This window comes from Petaurus breviceps, unplaced genomic scaffold, assembly GCF_028583685.1.
Source record: "Petaurus breviceps papuanus isolate PSGF00001 unplaced genomic scaffold, PetGlider_PUasm1.0 208, whole genome shotgun sequence".
NCBI classification, from domain to species: Eukaryota; Metazoa; Chordata; class Mammalia; order Diprotodontia; family Petauridae; genus Petaurus; species Petaurus breviceps.
In genome coordinates this window covers 307,375-325,932 of record NW_027185852.1, presented here as the reverse complement: position 1 = coordinate 325,932, position 18,558 = coordinate 307,375, and the positions used below count along the sequence as shown (strand labels likewise).

Below are 18,558 nucleotides of genomic sequence, written 5' to 3'. Positions count from 1 at the left end.
TTAGAGAACTTCTTCATATTCTTATAGATAGTTTTTATTTCTTCATCTGAAAACTACCTGCTCATATCTTTTGATCATTTATCAATCAGGGATTGTATTCTTATAAATTTGTATTCTTGTATCTTTATAAATTTGACTTTGTTCTCTATATATTTGAGAAATGATTTTTGTAAAGTCCCTTTACACTTGCTGTAAAGATTGTTCCTCAGCTTTCTGCTTTCTGTATAATCTTGGCTACATTGGCTTTTTTGTGCAGAAGCTTTCTAATTTAATACAATCAAAACTTTTTATTTTACATTACATGTTCTCTATCTCTTGTTTGGTCATGAACTTGGAATTCACTTAACTTCTCCTTTAAGAATCTGGATACTATACTACTTGGTGAATATATGTTTAGTATTGACAATACTTCATTATCTATGGTACCTTTTTAGAAAGGTGTAGTTTCCTTACTTACCTCTTTTAATTAATCTATTTTTGCTTTTGCTTTGTCTCAGATTAGGATTGCTACCCTTGTTTTTTTTTTTTTGCTTCACCTGAAGCCCAAAAGATTCTACTGCAGCCCCTTCACTTTAACCTGTGTGTGCCTCTCTGCTTCAAGTATGTTTCTTGTAAACAGCACATTGTAGGTTTCTGGTTTTTGTTCTGCTCTGTTACCAGCTTCCATTTTATGGGAGAGTTCATCCCATTCATGTTTACAGTTGTGATTAATAGCTGCGTGTTTCTCTCCACCCTATCGTCCTCTGTCCTTTCACCCTTTCCCTCCCCGACAGGGTTTTGCTTCTGTCTACCACCTCCCCCCATTGAACTGCTCTTCTCTCAGTCCCCTCTTTATTTAATCTCCTCCTCGCCTACTTTCCTGTTGGGTTGGAAAGATTTCTATATTCAACTCATTGTGTATGTTATTCCCTCTTTGAACCAGTACAGCAGATGAGAATAAGGTTCAGGCAATTCCCATCACCTACTTCCCATCTTCCCCTCCGCTGTAATAGGTTTTTAAACTCTCTTAACATGTAATAATTTACCCCATTCTATCTCTCCCCTCCTTCTGTGCCCAGGGTACTCCCCTTTCTCATCTCCTAATTATTTTTTTATGTCAGTCGCTCAAATTCACCTTATACCTGTACCCACTGTGTATGTGTATTCCTTCTAGCTATATTATTAGTGGTACATTTTTTTAAGAATTACAAGTATTATCTTCCCATATAAGGATGTAAACAGTTCAGCTCCATTGAATCCCTTATGTTTTCTGTTCCTTTTTAGGCTTGTCTTAGGTCTTGATATTGGAGATCATTTTTTTGTTCTATTCTGGTCTTTTCCTTATGAAAACTTGAAATTCTTCTTTCATTGAATGACCATTTTTCTCTTGAAGTATTATACTTAATTTCACTGGGTAGGTAACTCTTGGTTGTAGTCCCAGCTCCTTTGCCTTCCAGAATATCATGTTCTATGACCTCCAGTCCTGGAATGTTGCAGCTGCTAAACCATCCTGTGTAATCTTGATTGTGGCTTCCTGATACTTGAATTGTTTCTTCCTCATTATTTGCAGTATATTTTCCTTGACCTGATATTTCTTAAATTTGGCCCTAATGTTCCTTGGAATTTTTGTTTTGGGATCGCTTTCCTGAGATGACTGGTAGATTCTTTCAATACCTATTTTGCCCTCTGGTTCCCAGATATCAGGGCAGTTTCCCGTCAGCATTTCTTGAAAGATGCTGTCCAGGTCCTCTTTTTGATCATGGCTTTTAGGTAATCCAATGATTCTTAAGTTCTCTCTCCTGCATTTGTTTTCTAGATCGGTTGTTTTGCAAATGAGGCACTTTATATTTTCTTCTGTTTTTTTTTTCATTCTTTTGAATTTCTTTGATGGATCCTAGATGTCTCGTAGTCATTAGCTTCCATTTGCTGAATTCTAAGGAGGTGTTTTCCTCAGTTAAGCTTTTGTGCTTCCTTTTCCATCTGGCCAGTTGTACTGTTGAAGCAGCTGCTTTCTTTTTCCAAGCTGTTGACTTCCTAATTCTCTTGGGTCACTCTCATGTCTTTCCCCATTTTTTCTTCTAACTCTCTTATGTGGTTTTTAAGCTCCTTTTTGGGCTCTTCCATGAGTTCTTTTTGGGCTTGAGACCATTTCCCATTTTTCTTTGGGATTTTGCCTGTAGGTGTTTCGACATTGTTGTCCTCCTCTGAGTTGCTGTCGTGATCTTCCCTGTCGTGATATGTCACCGTAATAACTTTGTGATCAGATTTTTTGTCATTTTTCATCACAGTTTTTGGTCTTTTTCCTTCATTTTAAATGTGAGCTCTGCTCACAGGGTGGAAGAGGCAGTGTCTCAGGCCCTATTTGTCTTCTTGGTGCTGCCCTGAGTTGTCCTGAGGCCCACAGGGACATCACTCGTGTCTGTGTTGGGTTGTAGCTGCTTCTGGAGGCCTTCAGAGACTGACATCTTTCTTGCTGCTGGTGTCTGGCATGTGCGGGGTGGGGGGGTCAGGGTGGCGCTGTGAAGCAGGTGGGGGGGTCAGGGTGGCGTTCTGAAGCAGGTGGCAGTCTGGCTGCTGGAAGCTGAAGGTTTTCCTGAGGCTATACTGAAGCCCACAGATCGGCCGAGCCCTGGCAGCTGCTTGTTTGCTTAGGTGCCCCAGGGGTTAGTATCTATCCATTTGCCCAGAGTTATGCTAAAGCATACAGCAGTTCTCAGATCTGGAGTCAGCCTGGTCCCCTGACTATGTGGAGTCATATGGGGAGTCCTGCTGTTGGCATTTGCCTGCTCTGTCACACTGGGGCTCAGGATTCCCCACTGATTTGTTGAGGTGGGGCCTGCTGCTTGCTTGCTGGGCCATTTCCTGTCCTGGGCTGCATTCCCCTTTACCCAAGTGACGTAGACTTTCTTGCCAAAATCTTCCAAGTTTCTTAGACTAAAAGATGGTTTCACCCCATCTTTCGGTTGTATCTGCTATTCCAGGATTTGTTTTAGGGGTGCTGTTTTATAGTTGTTTGGAGGTGAATGTGGGAGTTATGGCTATTTACTGCTCACTCTGCCATGTTGGCTGCTGGAAGTCTGGCCAGTCCCATCATTTTAAAGATAAGGAAGCCGAGGCCCACACAAATTTAGCGACCTGCCTGTGGTCACATAGCTAGTGAGTATGGGAGACAGGATTTGACTTGGCATTGCTGATCAGCCTGTATCCTCTTGTTCAGGGATATAAACCAATGGGTCAAACACATGGCCCACAGGCCTCATGTGGCCCACAACACTCCCAAATGTGACCTGAACCAGATCAAAATGTAATTGGGAAATATTTCACAAAGTAAATAAAAATACCACACAACAGAGATGATATTAATAATGTGTGGCTTCATATGTCAGTAGGTGACCTGCAGGGGCTCAATGAACGGCTTAGTGGCTCTAATTCTTTTGGAGTTTGACACCATCACTATACACAATTCATGCACAAAATTTGTCACTGGAAATTACACCCCCAGCACGTATAATGTGGCATAGTTGGGAGTAATTGAACCCAGACATACCTGGGTTCAAGCCCTGCCTCTGACACATCCTGACTATGTGACTCCGGATGAGTCCGTCAGTCTCTTGGTGATCTAGGTGAATCTCTAAGGTCATCAGTTACCAGCCTCATAGTTAGAGGGGGTTCTGTCACCTGGGAATTCCCCATGCCAATGAAATCACAAGCCCATCCTTATTGCCATCCTGACATGGTTTCTCCAGATAGTACATTCTGCTAAAAAGTGAAAACTTGAAGGGTTGTTGGGGGAGGCGATGCTCTGTGGAGGATAAGTGCCTCACGTAGAGGGAGGCATTAAGTAAGCCCAGACCACTCTTCCATTACCTAAACACACCATTCCAAGGAATGTTCTTCACAGTTAGAAAACAAAGTCTAAAATTGGCACAAATAGCAAAGTGCCAACATCACTAAGAAAATAAAAAGCACAGATAGCTGGAGGTGAAAAGGGCACAAAGACCCACTCAGATGTCGTGAACAGAAGAGGGAGGCATGTGCTGAGGCTTCAAGGCAAAAACATCCTCTAATAACCCCAGTTATGGTGGCCCTGCTTGGTCCCCTTATGATGTCAACTGCAATTACTTAGTCAACCAGACCCATCCAGCTCTGCACAGATTATTTCCCTCATTACCTTTACCCCTTATCTAGTTGTACATCTCCTGACTCCACATCTCGTGACTATTTCTTTCTCTAACTCTTGCGTCTTTGTTCTCTCATATGACTCAATCTGAGAACCGTCCAATGAGGGTGAGATGTTGCTTAGGAACACCCTCACTGAATCACCAAGTCTCAGGGTTGAAAGGGACTGGTGGGATCACCTAATCCAACAAGCATCGGAATAAGAAGCCTCTCTTCATTGGACCTGACCAACATTTGCTTGAAGATATGAAAAGGGTAGGGAGGGCAGGTACTAATTCTCAGGCCCATTCTTCCTTTTGGGATATTTTGCTGAAATCAGTTCTGCCCCTTCCCAACTTCTGAAACTCTTTGCCCATAGGTCTGTCCTTGAGGACCAAACACGACCCACTTGGGCCGAGTGCCCCAAACGCGGAAACACAGACCTCCTCACCCCACAAATTCTGGATTCTTTTAGCTGCTCATCTTGGCATCATCTCTGTGCCCTTCACGAAGCTGGATGATTTCCTGCAGGCATTCTGATGCCTATCCATTTCTCTCTGAAAATGTGACTAGACCTAGCCCTGAACCAAATTCTCCAGAGATGATCTCACCAGGACAGAAGAGAGTGGGGATCTCTGTCCTACAATTGTGACTCTCTTACCACAGTCAAGCTGGAATTCACCATTTTCACTGTCCTGCCATATTGTTTGGTGTTTTGGAATCTGCAGTTCACCAGGAACCTCCAATCTTCATCAGAAGAAAATATTAGCCGCGCTCACCCCATTTTAAACATTGTATTTGGTATTTTGAACTGTATATGACTTGTCACATATCCCAATTAATGGTTTTTTAGGGTTTTTTTTAGATTCAGCCTAACTTTCTAGAGGTAGTTAGCAGATCAGCTAGGCCATGTAGTAGATGGAACTCTGGACTGGTGTCAAAAAGACCTGAGTTCAAATCTTGCTTCAGATCCCTTCCTAGCTGTGTGACTCAGGATCACAAATAGTTGCATTATTCACATTTGTATCATACATTTCTTTTGGGTTGGAACCAATTATTGTGATTCACGTGTGTGTCATGGCATCACCTCCCTGAAGGCATGTTCGCCTTTGAGAAGGAAGGACAAACAAACAGTAACCACACTTCACGTCGTTATAATTTTGAATAGTACAAATTTAAATACATGCAGCCCCTTCAGAGGATTGATTATTTACACTAATTGAGGACTAGCTTTATATGGACAACATACCAGCATAAATATACACAATATACACAATTCAGAGGTCCTCACGTGATGCTAGGCAAAAACACAGTCCACCTCCCTAGGGTGCTCAAGAACTCACGGGAGAGACAATGTTCAAACAACTACCTACATGTGAGAAATAGATGGGCTACCTTGGAGGTGATCTTAGAGGGAAGGGAGCAGCATGATGGGGACCAGGCAAAGAAAGACTTCCTATAGAAGGTGAGACTCCAGGGAAGGCAGGAAGGAGGCCAAAAGCTGGAGTCTGGAATGAGAAGCTGCCTCAAGGCCGTGTCACTGGCTCTTGGTACCTTAAGCAGGGCTTGCACCCTCTAAGCCTCCACTCACCCCAGCCTCTCCTGGAGCACTGAAGTTTCCTATTTCCTTTTCCTCTGTGCTCTGCATATCCCACCACCCACCAGCCTCCAGGCCTCTGAGGACCACTCGGGGGTGATTCGACTGGACTATTTAATAGCATATATTAAGTGCCTAGGGACACTTGCTGGGCCCTGGTGATGCCCCTGCCCTCAGGGAGGATACTTTCCTTCAGATACGAAGATGTAGAATCCTGGATCTTTGTTGCTTCCTTCTGCCCTTCCTGGCCTTGCTTTTTTTCTGAAGTTCAGGAGAGAACGTGGGAGGAATGGTAAGAACATGCCTTGTCAGTCACGGAATTGAAGTCCTTCCTCCAGCATTTCCTGTGTGAATTACTTGAAGCAGTCACTTGTCTCTCTTCCTCAGTTTCTCCATCTGTGCAGTAGGGGTGGGGCAGAATTGATGGCCTCTTGGCCTTCCTCCCAGCCCATCATCCAGGATGCTCTGAAACACTTAATAGAAGTCCATTCTTCCCTCCAGGCATCTAGTCCTCAGCACCATCTGAGGACTTTTCTTCCACTCTGCTCAGGTGGGAAGAACTTGCAGGGAGGGTTTGTTTGCTAGTTTATGTAACTTTTGTGTCTGAATGGCCCTCTTAAGCAGGAACCAGGAAAAAAATCATTAAATGCTTAGAGATTCTGAGCAGAAAACAAGGCACTTCGTCACTCTCTCCCCCTGCCTCTGTTTACTGGGCCATGAACAGACCACTCCACCCAGGTCAGCGGCTTCTTCCTCACTACACTGGACCTTCTCCCCTCACCAGATCCCTTGATTCATTATTTTGACACAGTTTTCTTCACCTCCTTACATTCACTTACTCACTATGCCTTTTTCCTAGTCTATCAAGACAGCTCACGGTCTTGGATCACATCCAAAATCCTCTGTCAGCCCTCCTGAGATCTTGAGCACTAATTGGAAAAGATTTTGAAATGTCTGCTACTGACTCATTATCAATTCTGGTTGACTATATTCACCTTGGCCTTCCTTTTGCTTGTCAATAATTATATTCACTTCTCACTGACTCACAGTACCATGAAAATTCTGTGTTGGACAGGACTCCAGTGGCATGTGGTAGAACCCCAATCTCCTCACCACATACCCAAGAAGTGGCACTTGTCTCTATTGGAAGATCTCCAGTGAGGGGCAACCTCTGACCTCTTAAGCTGACCCATTCCATGCCTGGATTGCTCTGATCGCAGGGAAGTCTTTCTTCCCATTACAATTCAATTTCTCTTTTGATAGAGTCTATCTGTTCCTCCTATGGCTGCTTTCTTAAGACCAAACAGAAGAGTTCTAATATCTCTTTCACACAACAGCCCTCCAGGTGCTTGGATAGAGAAAACAAATATTTACTGAAACATTCTGGATTTCCCTAAGGATTGCATTCAAGACCATTGGCCAATGGAGGGAGGCAGTGACTGTGGCAGCAGGACCGAGGAGTTGAGATTATTGGAGATGGAGACTGAGATAGAGGAAGCATGATGTAAATGGAGTCAAGAGAACAAGAGAGGGGCTCCATGTGGCAGGGGCATTGTGAAGTGATTCTGGAGATTGGGGCATTTGAGCATTGGGGAAGTTCAGTCACCTGTGGGGTCACTGTCTGAGTTCTGAGTATGACAGCTGACACCACTGTCAGAAGACAGAATGAAAGACTTGGGAGGCATCAGGTAGCGTGTGTCTGAGAGAGAGATGGTAGCAGGCCTCCTTTTGGGAGAAGAGGTACTAGACTGTGAAGGAAGATCTCCCCACTTTTGCTCCCTTAGTCTAAATTGGGAAGAAACTGATTCCAAAGCTCATTTCTGATTTCTAAAGTGGAGGGTGTAATTTCTGTTTAAGTTGTGTGAATTTGCCACCTATGTGATTATATTCAATCAGCCATAACTGGCTTTAATTTCTGCGTGTCCTTACTTATGGATAGAGGCCATAAAAGACAGAACTAGTGATTGGTTTGTGGTATTAAAAAGGGAAACCGAACAATAAAAGCAAAAAATAAAACTAGAACTGACGTTTAAACTTTGGTCCAAAATATTAAGCTTTCTCCTCGGCTGAGGGCTTGAGTCAAATGATATAGAACCATATTGATGTGGATGTATCTTTTTTATTAACTTACAAAATGAGACAGCAAGTGATTTGCCTCTAGAGCATTAACTTGAAGTAGCCATGAGTGTACCTGAACCACAAGTCAGCCGAATTAAATGGTGGAGGAAGCCTTGGTGAAAGAGAAGTCAGAGAGTTTCCTCAGAGGCAGGCACCAAAGATATGTTCATCATTCATGTTATTCACTTTGAAAATGATCCTTTTCATTAGGAAGGGGTCAAGTTGAGGGATTGATTAAGGGAAAGTCAGCCCTGGGTATTCTCTAAGCCAGGAGTTAGGAAGGAGTGCCTCTACCCTATTCTAAATATGGAGCCTAGCTAAAGAAAAGTCACATAAGCACTAGGTGTCTAAGACTGAATGTGAACTCAGGACTTCCTGACTCCAGGCCCACCACTCTATCCAAAGTGTGCCTAGCTGCCTAGGTGCAGGTCAGTGCTAATATTACAAATATGAGGGACAGAAAGTATGGTGGTGCATTTGACAGAAGTAGGAGAGTGTGGAAGAGAGGACAGTTTTGGGGAAAGTTAGAGAGTTCAGTTTTGGACTTGTTGACCTTAAATGTCTCCAGCATATCAAATGTCTGAAAGGTGACAGGTGATGCAGGACATAGGCTCAGGAGAGAGAAGGGGGAGAGGGACTATCTCTGAGTCATCTGCTCTGGGATGGTGAATCAACTCGTGGGAGCTGATGAGGGAGAAGAGAAGAAAAAGGAAGGACAGATCCTCGGGGAGCAGCCACAGTAAAGAAATAGGGCCTGTGTGTCAAACTCAAATTCTTATGGGGGCCACCAAGCCATGGTAAGGATCTCTGTGACACACATTGACTTGGAAAACCACACAGTAATATTAACTGTGGTTTCGTTGTATTTTTATCTATCTTGTTACATAGTTTCCATTTCTATTTTAATGTGGATTGGACCACACATGGCAGCATTGTCAGCCATGTTCAGCTCTGTGGACTATGTTTTTGAAACAACCCTACGGTTGGGCAAAGGAGATGGAGAAGTAACAAGACAGACAGGCTCTCTGGTGACCTTGGAGACAAAAGTTTCGCTGGAGTGATGGAATCAGAAGCCAGATTGCACAGGGTTAAAGGAGTTAGAGGAAACACCAACTATAGACTTTTTTTCTTTAAGAAGCTTTTCTGATAAAAGGAGGGAAGATTTGGGGCGATATCTTGAGGGGAGAAGAGCACCTGAGGAAGGTCTTCGTGTTTGGTTTTAGGAGAGGGCAGATATGGGCATTTTTGAAGGCAGCAGAGAAGTGTCCATCAGATAAGGAGAGACTGAGGATTTGAAAGGTGGCAGGTGATTGATGCTGCATTCTGTTGGAGAAGTTAGGGGCCATGGGATCACATGCATATGTGAAGGGGTTGACCTTGGACAGGAGAAAGCCCATCTGTTCCTTTGAGACTAAGGGGAAAAAGAGAGGAAAAGATTCTATGAAGTGGGTGGGGAGGTAGCAACAAAAGGAAAACAGGAAGAGAATCCTTCTTCTGGTTGGTTTGTCTTTGTCCTGAGAATACTTAATACAATTAGAGAAACACAAGTAAAAGCAGCTCCGAGGTTCTCTCTCATGCCCCTCATCTGGGCAAACATGACAAAATAGGGGCATGACAAAGATGGGGAGTGGGAGACTGTGGGAAAGTAGGCACATCGGTGCTCCCTTGGGTAACTATGAAATGGTCCAGCCAGTGCGGAGAGTAATTTGGCATGATGATCCCCAAACTACTAAACTACAAATACTTCTTCTCATGCTACTAGGCCTATACCTCGAAGGGATCCTAGAAAGAGGAGAAAAGGACCTGTGTGTACAAAAATATGTATAGCCCCATGTACTGTAATGCCAAGGAAAGGCAACTTCCCAAGGTTCAGAAAACCAGCATAGGTGCTCGCCATTTTACTCAGTGACAAACCAAGAACAGAGAAGGTCAAAACATGACATCATTCAAAATACAGCATTTACTAAATGTGATTAAATAATCTCCAAGTACTACCCCACCCCAGGACCTTCCAATCATTCAATCAATTACAAAGTCCCTGTTCTAAATACTACTCCACCCCTAGGCTGTACCTTCATTTAGTCCACCACAAAGCCCCTCTTCTTAAATGGAGATTAGTTTCCAATCTAAGTAAAGTACATTCATTTGTTCAACCATAGAACACAAAAAGGTCAAAAGTTCCCCACCCCTGGATCACAATTGAATCTACCCCAGAGTTACATCAAGTTTAAGCACAGCACTTAATACCCAAATGGAGGTCTTTTCTTCATCTTGACACGAGGCAAGTTCTCAGCAATCTTAGTTCCTGGGGAGACAAGGCTTAGCAAGGCCACAAGATACATTGCCAGTCCCTTCATTAATTCATCCTCCGTCTGTAGAACAGTCCTAGAACCCCTAAAAACATTAGCAAAACCCTCTCCCAGGATTTCTGTAAAAATATGACAAGAAAATCCTTCTTCAGGGCTTCTGAACCAACAGAAAGGTTCCCAGACCCCTGCAACAACAGCACTGTCCTTCACCAGTGGACAGTATTCACTCTCTGTCTGCAGGACAGTCTCAGGGCTTCTTAGTGAACAGCCAGGTTCCAGGACTTCTTCAACAGGACTGTCTTTCACCAGTGGACAAATATGGCAAAACAACATCAAAACAGACAGACAAAGTACCAGCAAAACAGCCATGTCTCCTCAGTCCTTGGCAGCTCCGGGGGGCAGGTCTCAAAAGTTCAGGGCGATTCAAAGTGGCAAAACAGCAATTCTCTCAGTTTCTCTCTCAGCCTCCACGAGGTGCTGCTTCTAAAAAGTTCTTCCGCCTCTCTCTTGTCTCTCCAAATCTACATCACCAGTTCCTCCCAGTTCAGGACTTTCTTTTCACATCAACAAGTCCATCCCACAGGTGGGATTAACAAGCTCTGGATTTTAACACAATCAATTTGAAAAACCAAGCCAATACAGGGGAATCTTTAAATGCCATTACTATCACACCCCAAAATGGAAACTAAGGGAGTCCCCACCTCTTGGAGAATAGCTAAGCAAATTGTAGTATCTGGATGCAATGGGATGTTATTGTCCCATAAGAAATGAAGAAATGAAGAGTGGCAGAGGAAACTGGGAAGACCTCTGTGAAAGATGCAGACGGAAGTAAGCAGGACCAGAAGAACTATTTATGTAGAAAGGACAAGAACATTATAGAGAAAAATAACTCTGAAAGAATTTAGAGCTCTGGTCATTGCAATGGAAACTCATCAGTCCAGAAGACTAAAGATCAATGAGCTTACCCATGTCCTTCCAGAGAGGTGATGCATGCAAAATACAAAAGGAGAAATTTATTTTTGGACTTGGGCAAGCAGGGAATTTGTTTTGCTGGATTGCAGGATTTGTGATGAGAGTTTCTTTCATTGTTAGTTGTTAAATTGGTGGGGAAGGCTGTGAGGGGGTGGTGGTGAGATATCAGATGTTTTTATAAATAAACAAATGTTTTTTAAGAGAATAATGAATTGTACTCGACACCCCTGAGAATGTCGATTCCTTCATCACCTTTCCTTCTAAGAGGGGAACCAGCTTCTCCTTTTCTGTTGTACTTTTCATTGGTCACCATTCCCTGGATACTATTCCGCTAAGAGTTGTAAAGTCACTCAATGTAAGACTTTTCTAGTTTCCAACCACAAGTATCTTTCCAATCACTTTCCTGGTCTGGGCCTGTTTGCTTATTTGTCAGTGGGGGGAAGGGGGTTAGACTCAGTGACCTCTAAGGTCCCTTCCCAATCTTTCTTCTGTCCTCTATCATCTAAATTTTATGAATGCCTTTTGTCTTTAAACCACTGTAATTTCCAAACATACTCTCTTTCCCCTCCACCAAAGAGTTTTCTATATTAACAATGGAAAATAATTGAATGGGAAGAAAATGAATGAATGAGACAAAAGTATTTATTAATCAGTTACTGTGTGCCAAGGACTGTGCTAAGTGTTGGGAACACACACAGAAAAAGTGAGACAGCCCCTGCTTCCAAAGGGCTTTCACTCTAATTGTGGAGGGACACACAATAGAAAGTTTGGCTCTGGGCAGATGGAAAGGCCTGAAGGTTTTCCTCGAGGAGGCAGAAGGCAAGTCAGAGGGGTCTGGAGGCTACATGCCTAAGTCAGATGGTAGGTCTGGGGGCCCTCAGGGCATATATACCAGGTAGGTGATACCTTAAGGAGCACTCATCAGAGGAATGAATGGCATAGGGGACTTCATCTCATCCAAGCTGTGAGAGCCATCTAATAGCCCAGAGAGGTTCCAGGCAACAGAGATAAAGGGGAAAGGCAAGAGAACGGGGCCCTCCCATGCTGTTGGGTCTTCCTGCTGCCAGGCAATCTCTGATGGCTGTTGAGACAACCCGGGACTGGGTGAGGTGCCCAGGAGACAAAGGGGATAGCAAGGCAAGTCCAGTGGTTTTTAAATCAAAGATAATGGTTTGATAAAAAGATTTCCCCCAGTTAAAATGATCTCTTCTTACCCATGGTGCCCTGATTTTATTCACGCAAAAGCTTTTATTGGTGAAAGGACCTCCTGTTAAAGAAACTCTCTCTACCAGCATAATACAACTATTTAAAGGTCTTAAAACTGCCCAGAGCACAGAGCCACAGTGCCTGGTCTATGGTCCCATCACTAGTATGTGTCAGGAGTGGGACTTGGACCCTTGTCTTCCTGAGACTGGGGACAGCCCTCCTTCCTATGGCTATGCCATACAGCCTCTCAGAATGGTCTGTTTTGTGTTTTCTGATCCCTTCTAGTCTTTTCTGCTAAGAAGTCTCCCACTCACAAAGTAACTCCTTCCATGCTCCTGATTCTTTCCATCCTATTCAGGCTGTAGATCAGGCAGAATTGTAGTGGTCCATTGTCTGAGGTGAGGGTCACAACAACAGCTGCCATGTATATGGCCCTCTAAGCCTCAGAAAGAGCTTCACAGATATTAATTCACGTGGTCCTCATGACCATGCTGGGAAACAGGCTTTATCATGAGCCCAGTTTGCCCATGAAGAAGCTGAGACTTGCCCAGAGATACCCAGCCAATGTATGGGTGATAATGTTGGTCTGAGGTGGGACTCCAGGCCCAGGACGGCACTACCTCTAACCACGGCACCACTAAGTCGTCTAAAACATGAGAGGCCAAGCTGCTTTCCCCTATCCCAACAGATTTTGTCCAGTAGAGAGCCCTCCCTTAAGTAGTTTACTTTCCTGGCTATTCCAAACACTGAAGGGGATTGCCTTTGTTTCTCCTGTGGTCTGTCCCACTGCTGCAGGGCTTGGCTTTTTAACCCACATCCAATTGTCTCCATGTTTATTGCTTCACAATAGAGTTTGACATCTGAAAGAGCTATTACCCTTTCATTTCTACATATGTTCATCAGCTCCATTCTGTTCAATTTAATTCAATTATACAAACATTTCTTTAGTCCTAACTGGGACAGGCATTGTGCTAAGTGCCCTGGGTAGAAAGAGAAACCCCAGCCATTGGCCTAAAATGGCTTATAATGGAAAGCGAAGCAACACTGTCCATGGACAATTAAATACACAATGCAGACGAAACATTCCAGGGGATGGGGGAAGGGTGAGGAAGACTCATGTAGCTGGGGCGTTGGGATGAGCTTCCTGTGGGAAGGGAAGCTGAGCAGAGCTTAGAGGTAAGGACTGCTTGAGACAGAGGTGAGGAGGGAATGTTCTCCTGGCACAGGGACACTGAGACCTAGGCTCAAATGCATAGACTAGGCCCCCAGCTGAAATGACAGCTGGGTAGGACCAAAGAAAATGTGACATGGTGGTGATGAAGGATGGAGGCTGATGGGGGAGGGCTCTTATGGGCAAAGAAAAGGGCAGTTATTTTATCCTAGAGACAAGAGGGCCCCCGGAGAGCTTCCTGAGCAGGAGAGTCAAATGGCCAAGCCTGTGCTGAAGGATCATTAATCTGGGAGTGATGGAGGAAGAGAGATCAGTTCCATGCTAAAGGCAATCAGTTCCAGAGGACCTGGAACAGGGTGGTTGGTATCGGAGGAGGGGCCTGTCAGCTTCTTTCTTTGGGGTAGGGTGTAGGGGAGCCCAGCCCACCACCATTGGGAAAGGAGAAGAGGACAGATGGTCTCAGTGAAATTACTTTCAACTCTATGACTGGAGGATTTTCTATAATACGAAAGTATCTGAGTCTGGGGATTGATTCCATCTTCTGTGAGGCTTGATGGCCTGAAGGGAGATGACCCAGGTTCTGGGTGGACCTCCCCTTATCACCCTCTGTGTGATGACCTCCCCAGGCTTCTTCTCTGTCAAATAAGGGGGGTAGAATAGATGACTTCTGAGACCCCTTCTGACTCTCAATCTGTCAGATTGAAGAGAAGTCATGTGAGTCATTTAGCAGCTCATGAATTCTACCAGTCATTGTGCTGAAAGGAAAAGGGAGCATGGTCATCCTTAGGCCGAGCCCAGTGCAAACAGAGCCTTATTATTGTGCCATGGAAGGAAAGCCAATAGATAGCATTAGTCCTGAAATATATCACTCATAAGTGGAGGAAAAATGCATCTTCAATCCAGATAAGTGTTGCCAGCCTGCAACACTGGGTCACCATATTTGAATACGTGGATGTTGAAAAGGAAAACTCACAGAAAAGGTTTTTATGCTTTCAGGAGGGAAAAAAAGGGGGAGGAGCATCATGGGGAGTGAGCCCTGGTCGTGAGGCACCAGTCACCCTTGGCAATTTGAGCAAGAAAACCCAGTACATCCTGATTGTTTTCTCTTTCATGAGAGAGGCAAGGACTTCCCCTGAACCAAGCTGGGTTTGTTTACCAGGTGAGATCCCAGGGTGGGGCTCAGTTCAACACAATTGAGAATCGATGCCAATACAAGGACATTGCTCAATTCTGACATCACTAGGATCGTTGGGGGCAGGAGCTTTCCTCCTGTCAGTCTGGCCTTCTGACGGAGAAGGGGATATTATATTCGATGGTCACAGTATTCCTGTCAATACCAACCAATCGTCCATCAGGAGTTTGTTAAGCACTCGCCGCGTGCCAGCCGCGTGCCAGGTGTGTGGCTGGGGGTCGTCCTTCACTGGTGGTTAGCAGACTGCAGGTTGTCCTTATTCTGCACGTGGAAGCGCTTAATGAGAGCTCACCCTTATGTAGCTTGGGTTTATAGGTTTTCAGACTGCTTCACCTTCACTGTCTTCTTTGAGTCTCAGAGCAGCCCTTGGAGGGCTGCTGCATGAGCACTATTTCCCCCAATTTCCAGGTGGAGAGTTCAGAAAGGCTAAATGATTGGCGTGCTTATGGTCGCCAGCAAGTTGTTGCCAAAGGCAGGTCTCTTACGCTGGTCTTCCAGACTCTAAGACTAGGACTGTCTGAGACGTCACACTCCCTGCTCTTTGACCAGGAACAATGGGCTTTTGGGCTGTTCTATTAAAATACAAGTTTCTGAGGGCAGGAAATTGTTTGCTTTTTTCCCTTTGTGTCCACAGAATCTAACACACTGTGTGCTTGGTGCATAGTAGGCACTCTAATATACGCTTGTTGTTTGATTCAGAATAGGAATACTACCTTCTATAATAAGCCTTTCCTAGGCCACTTAGCTGCTACTGCTTCATCCCCCTCAAAAAAATTCCTTTTATTTATTTTGAAAATCCTTTCCCTCTATGTGTGTGTATGTGTCCTCTCCCCCAATAGAATAAAAGTTCCTTAAGGGCAAGAACCATTTCATGTAGGTCATTGTTTCCCAGCACCTCTCACAGCACCTGACTGGTACCTCATAGATGCATAATAAATGCTGGTTGATTAACAGGCACATAATAAACACCAGCTGATTGACTAATGTTTGGTCATTCTCCCCAGGCTGGCCTACTATGCTACTAAAAATGACTTTCATGTCCTCTCTTGATCCTACACATACCAGAGAATCAGAACACCCAGTCCTCTTCTGCTCTCTCACTGTTAGCACTGTTATTGTCCCTTAATAATAAATATTTATGAAATGAGGACATGAATGAATGAATGAATGGAGGGGGAAGAACACACATTCATTAGCGCCATTATGTGCCTGGCATTGCGCTAAGCCTAAGTCCTTTAGGAACACCATCTCATTTTATCCTTCCAAAGACGTTGGGAGGTAGGTGGGACTAGTTCCCCTTTTTTACAGACGAGGGAACTGAGGCAGACTGAGGTTAAGTGACTTCCTTAGGGTGACACAGTAAGAGTCTGCAGAGGGTGAATCTGAACTGTCCATCTGCACTGTTCTATCCATTGTGTCACCACTAATGATGCTAAAAGCTATTCCCAGAATCTCAAGGCTGGAAGGAATGCCCCATCCAGTCCAGTCCAGTCCACACCTATACAAGAATCCCCTTCACTATATAACCAACAAATATTCATCCAGTCTCTTTTTGAAGACCTGTGTGGTGGGAGAAGCTATTTTCCCAGGGGCAGCCCATTGCACTTTGGGACAACTGATAGGACGAGCTTTGAGTTTGCTGACACCAGGTCCCGATTCCTCTGTCACTTCGGCCCATCCCTGCTCTTTGGTCTTGAGGCCAGAGCCAAAGCAATCCAAGCCTCCTCCATAGACAGCCAACAATCATGGCCATCTACATAGAGCTCTTGAAGGTTTACCACATGCTTTCCTCGCAATAGCCCAATGAGGGCAAGTAAAAGAAAAGATGACTTCATTAAAAGACTGTCCTTTCTTCCAGCCACAACATTCTCCTCTATGAAGATGGCCATGCTGTTGTAGCAGACTTTGGAGGTAAGATTTTCCTACCCAGTCACCCAAACATCAGGCTCCTTCTGGCTTTCTCCTTACTTTCTGATGCCATTTGACAAATGAAAAAGTAACTGTCTCTGCAACAGCTGTCTTTGTCTCACATTGCACAAATGATACAGAAACTCGATTTTGATTTTATAGCTTTTGCTTCTTTGATATTATCAGTCAGAGGGGAGGGAGGAGTGGAAATGTAAATGTGACTGCCAGCTCCCTGTGGCTTAGCATTGTTAAAAACAATTCCCTGGTGTGGGTGGTGAGGTATTGCTTTGACATGAATTTGCTTCCTTTCCCCCCCACTCAGAATCAAGATTCCTGCAGTCGCTGGATGAGGACAACATGACAAAACAACCCGGGGTTTGTAATCTGCTGCTGTTTCTAGTCCCTGTAATTAGCACCCAATTAAAATGTGTAAGCCCAGCCTAGAAGAAGAGGCGCCAGGAGAGGAGAGCACCATTTTTTTAAAAAGATGTCATTTTCTCAGGAAAAATAGAATGTTCTGTGCTTTCTTTTAGCTTCCAACAATCTATTGAGATGGGGTAGGGTGGGAGTGAAAGGAGCTCCGTATATGGGAAAGGTGCTGGATTTGGAGCCATATCTGGCCTATGAGCCCTTCAGGCCCCTGGGCCTTTCTGTATTCTCATTTGTAAAACAGCAGTTGAGCTAGATGCACTTTCAGGGTCAGCAGAGAGCTCAGTTGAAGATCTTGGCCTTTAAAGATTTCAAGGTTTCGTTTTGTAATTACAGTAGCTCAGAATGACCAAACATTTTAGCTCCATTTTCTCATTTAAACTTGATAATGTACCTGGAGGCAAATACTTTTATTAGTGCTATCTTATAAATGAGTAAACAGGCTTGGAAAGGTCATATACCTTGACCATGACCATAGCTGGTTCTGAAAAAGGATTTTAATCTGAAATAGGGTTTTAATCCATCCAGAAAGGTCAAACATTTAATAAGTGCCTACTGTGTGCTCCACCCTAGAGTGATAAACCCAAATGTGAAATAACCTCTGGCCCCAAGGAGTCTGCATCCCAGGGGATTCTTCCTGAATCCAAGCTCAGCCCTCTGTCCACTTTGCCACTCTTACTTTTGCTTAGAAAAAATTTTAAAAATATAATTCAAGTGATATTGTGGGTGAGATATAGATGCATTTGTTCCTGGGCCTCTTGAAGGAATGCAGACATCATGAATAGACGATCTACTTTCCCTGTTAGTTGTCTCAACTTTAATAGGTCATTCAACCCTCCATTTTCAATGTCTCAGCATTGCTACATTCTTCAGGACTTACTGAGGTCATTGCTTAGCACCAGGATGCCCAGAGCTGTGTTCCTAGAGGCAGAAGGTGGTCACAGCCTCACTAAGGCAAGAGCATGGTCTTCAGGGAGCTTTTAGTCTAGGAGGGGTGATACAGCATTTATTCAGATGGATGTTATTATAGGTCCCCAGGAGAGAGTAAGCTCCATGGGGGACGGCTTCCTTTTCCTCTGTCTCCTCCTGATCTGAGCACTGCCCGGCCCTTGATACAGGCTTTACGAAGGTCCAGTCTGCCTTTACACTTGGCTGTTCTGGACACCTGGAGAGCTCTCTCTCCTCACCACCACCCCTCAGAAGCACAACTGGCAGCTTCCATGGGAGCCTCTAATCTTCCTCATCTCGCCTCACATCCAGGCCAATGCCTTCTCTTTTTGCCTCCTCTCCATCTACGCCACGTGCATCTAGCTGCCAGGTACCTATTTACATAGTGGCTGTCTCCCCCATCAGATGGGGCAGGGACAAAGGTTTTGCCTTTTTTGTACCCCGACAAGGTACAGACACAAAGTAGGTACTAGTGAATGTGCGCTGATGTAATAAGAAGAGAGAGTCAGTCAGTGAACAAGGCTAGCTTCTTAGATCTGGAGTTGGAAGGAAACTTGAAGGTTACTAAATA

The 18,558-nt window shown here is 44.4% G+C and overlaps 1 protein-coding gene across 1 annotated transcript in view; it reads left to right on the top strand.

Annotated features, from left to right (window-relative positions):
* The window catches only part of LOC138165142 (serine/threonine-protein kinase TNNI3K), a 369,986-nt gene that overhangs the window by 245,902 nt on the left and 105,526 nt on the right, over positions 1-18,558 (top strand). The window contains exons 18-19 of the mRNA XM_069093295.1: positions 16,561-16,613; positions 16,933-16,985. Coding sequence (XP_068949396.1) covers positions 16,561-16,613; positions 16,933-16,985 — 106 coding nt within the window. The remainder of the gene's footprint in view (positions 1-16,560; positions 16,614-16,932; positions 16,986-18,558) is intronic.